Source organism: Pteropus vampyrus, unplaced genomic scaffold (genome assembly GCF_000151845.1).
Source record: "Pteropus vampyrus isolate Shadow unplaced genomic scaffold, Pvam_2.0 Scaffold316, whole genome shotgun sequence".
In the NCBI taxonomy this organism is placed as follows: domain Eukaryota; kingdom Metazoa; phylum Chordata; class Mammalia; order Chiroptera; family Pteropodidae; genus Pteropus; species Pteropus vampyrus.
In genome coordinates this window covers 181,918-184,597 of record NW_011889097.1, presented here as the reverse complement: position 1 = coordinate 184,597, position 2,680 = coordinate 181,918, and the positions used below count along the sequence as shown (strand labels likewise).

At 63.2% G+C, this 2,680-nt stretch overlaps 1 protein-coding gene and 1 pseudogene across 2 annotated transcripts in view; both read right to left on the bottom strand.

Annotated features, from left to right (window-relative positions):
• Positions 1-2,680, bottom strand: part of AGAP3 (ArfGAP with GTPase domain, ankyrin repeat and PH domain 3) — a 26,912-nt gene that overhangs the window by 17,977 nt on the left and 6,255 nt on the right. For both annotated transcript variants that reach the window (XM_011377551.2, XM_011377552.2), the window contains exon 8: positions 1,887-1,979. In XM_011377551.2, the coding sequence (XP_011375853.1) occupies positions 1,887-1,979 (93 nt within the window). The remainder of the gene's footprint in view (positions 1-1,886; positions 1,980-2,680) is intronic.
• On the bottom strand, positions 1,275-1,390 carry LOC111730479 (annotated as a pseudogene).

Below are 2,680 nucleotides of genomic sequence, written 5' to 3'. Positions count from 1 at the left end.
GCAGTATCCATCCTACCAACGGACCCCGCGGTTAAGGGGCCTGTAATACCCTGGCGACCTAGCTGACTACCACCCCCACCTGCAGGGACCAGAGCGCAGGTGCCAGTGCACAGGGCTTCCGCCCCCACCCCCAGCTCCTGCTTCCCCTGCATGTGGGGACTCAGGGAACACACACCAGCTGGCCGCCTCTACCAGGTACAGGAAGTGGGCATTGGGGCTCTGCTCATCTCACAGCGAGCACCCCGGAAAAGACATTTATTAAAGGCGCACATACTCAGAGCACCTGTCCCCCAGACGGGCCTGACAGTCCTGTGAGCACTTCCCCCCCGGGAAGAGCCCTCGAAGGAGGCGCTCGCTTTACACAGTCCCAGAGACAGGCAGTCGCACCTCGACAGGTTTGTGGGGGCTGATTCCGCACCCAGAGCCACACTGCATGGGGAGGCAGCCGGCTGCCGCCCCTCCACTCGGCCTTTCCCCTGGCGCCCTGTGCACGGACCCAGCAGAGCCCGCCCTGCCAGACACGAGGGCAGTGACGTCTCAGGAAAGGGCTGAAGCAGAAACACAGGACGTGGAGCCACGCGGAGTCCCCATCCTAACCCCTGGGATCCTCACACACTCCCCAGGTCCTCACTGCGGGCTCAGAACCCTCCACCTTTAACACGTGAATTCTGGTCACGCTGCCCAAGGGCCCCAGGAGCCCCGCTTGGAGGGCCGACCTGACCACAGGGCCCCGGCCTAGCGGAGCTCTGGTGCTCTGGCCACACCAGTCTGCCCTTGGTCAACACCTGACAACACGACCCCTGTACACATGGCATCTCTAAACACCGGCTCCCAGAGGTCTCTGCCAAGCCCAGCATCCCATGTGTACAGCGGACTGACTACTGGGCCACTGGCCCCACCTAAGCCTGCAAGCTCTTGCCCATGCTCTAGCGGGCCACCTCCTCGCTCTACCCGTCCGCCCTGCCCAGCACACGGCCATCTCTTCACAAGGGTCCCCTCTGTCATTCAATGTCTTCCAGCACGGGAACCCACAGAGGGGCTCTGGGAAGATCCGAGTTTCCCACGGGGCTGTATGACTCAAAGTTGGGGAGAGCCTAGGAGGCAGCACCTCCACTAAGTTCCTCCTTTACAAATGAATGGAGGCTCAGATAGGCAAGACAGGCCCCACTGAACCTAGGGGAAGACCGACCCTCAGTCTGCCTTTCAATGCATACTCTTCGGGGTACTGTTTTGTGAGCTGGTTTTTTTTTTTTTTTATCATTTATTATTATTTATGCCTACAGCACCTGGTCTTCCTAGGTGGTCTCCCATCCAAGTACTAACCAGGCCCGACCCTGCTTAGCTTCCGAGATCAGACATTGGGCTTGTTCAGGGTGGCATGGCCATAGACTACAAACCGTGGCTCCACTGGGGCGCAAACCCAGGACCTTCTGCGTGTAAAGCAGACGTGCTGACCGCTACACTATGAAACCATGTCCACTGTCTTCCCTTTCTGAGAGAAGAGCAGGTAGGCCAGACTCAGCCCTCTGGCGGACACAGCAGGTCTTCCCCTCCAGATCGTCCGACTCCAGAACCAGCAGCAGGAGAGCTACTGAGGACGGCCGGCGGCTCTCTGCTGCCCCCCGGTGGCGGCAAGGAGGTACAGGCAGAGCCCCGGGACCCGATGCTGAGCCTGCGCAGGTCCAGGCTGCCTGAACCCATGGGCCACCTTTCCCAGAGGTCCGTCCTTGTTAGCAGAATCTCGGGCTTGGCAGGAGGGGTGCCCGCCTCTTACACCACACCCCCTGTCACGGAGGCGTGGAAAAGAACCCTCCACTAGCGTTTCCTGGGCTGCGGCTCCTCTCGGGGTGCAGAGGGAGGGAGGGAGGGAGGGAGGGAGTGCTGACCTGTTTAATGGGGATGGCCCGGCCACTCCCGATACTGTCCACCTTGCACTCGGCGGCCTTTTTCTCCCGGTCCAAGTCGGCACCCTTTCGAGACTGGAAGAGAAAAAGAAGAGGCGGGTTAAAGGGGCTCAGAGTCGGAGCGGACGGCTGCCCACCTGGAGCCCCGCCCTCCCGCCCTCCCTCGGCCTGGGCAGGCCCTAGTGGTGGGGCGGGGCCGGGGCGGCGGGCCGGGGCGGCGGGGCCGGGAAGGAACGGAGACCACGCGTATTCCAACGGGTTTATTCTTACACACGGCACCATACAGAGCAGCACAGGTCACTGAGCGGGCCGCCCCTCACAAAAGAGCAAGGACACGAAATACCGAGGGCGCGAGAGGCGCGCAGCCCAGGGGGGCTGGGGCGTAAGAGAAGGGGAGGGGCCAGGAGAGGGGGACGGTGGGCTGAGGGATGGCCGGGAGCACAGGGCACGACAACCGGGGAGAGCCAAGTCCGGAAGCGAGCGGGCAGTGGCCCGTCCGCGCACAGACGCCACACAGCACGTTGCACCGACCGCGTCGGTGTGGCCCGCGGGGCACAGTGGATGGAGAGAGAGAGGAGAGAGGCCAGAGAGGCCCTGCGCCCCTGCCAGGCTCCTGGGGCAGAGCGCGCCCCAAAGCGGATCCTAGGAAACGGGGAGGCCAAGAGGGGGGAAGGCAAGCGGCGGTGCTGGCGTCCAGAGCTGAGCAGGAACGCGGAGTCCATGCAGGAAGGAGCAGAGGGGAGGGGCGGGAAAGCGCCCCCCGGGAGCCGCTGGGC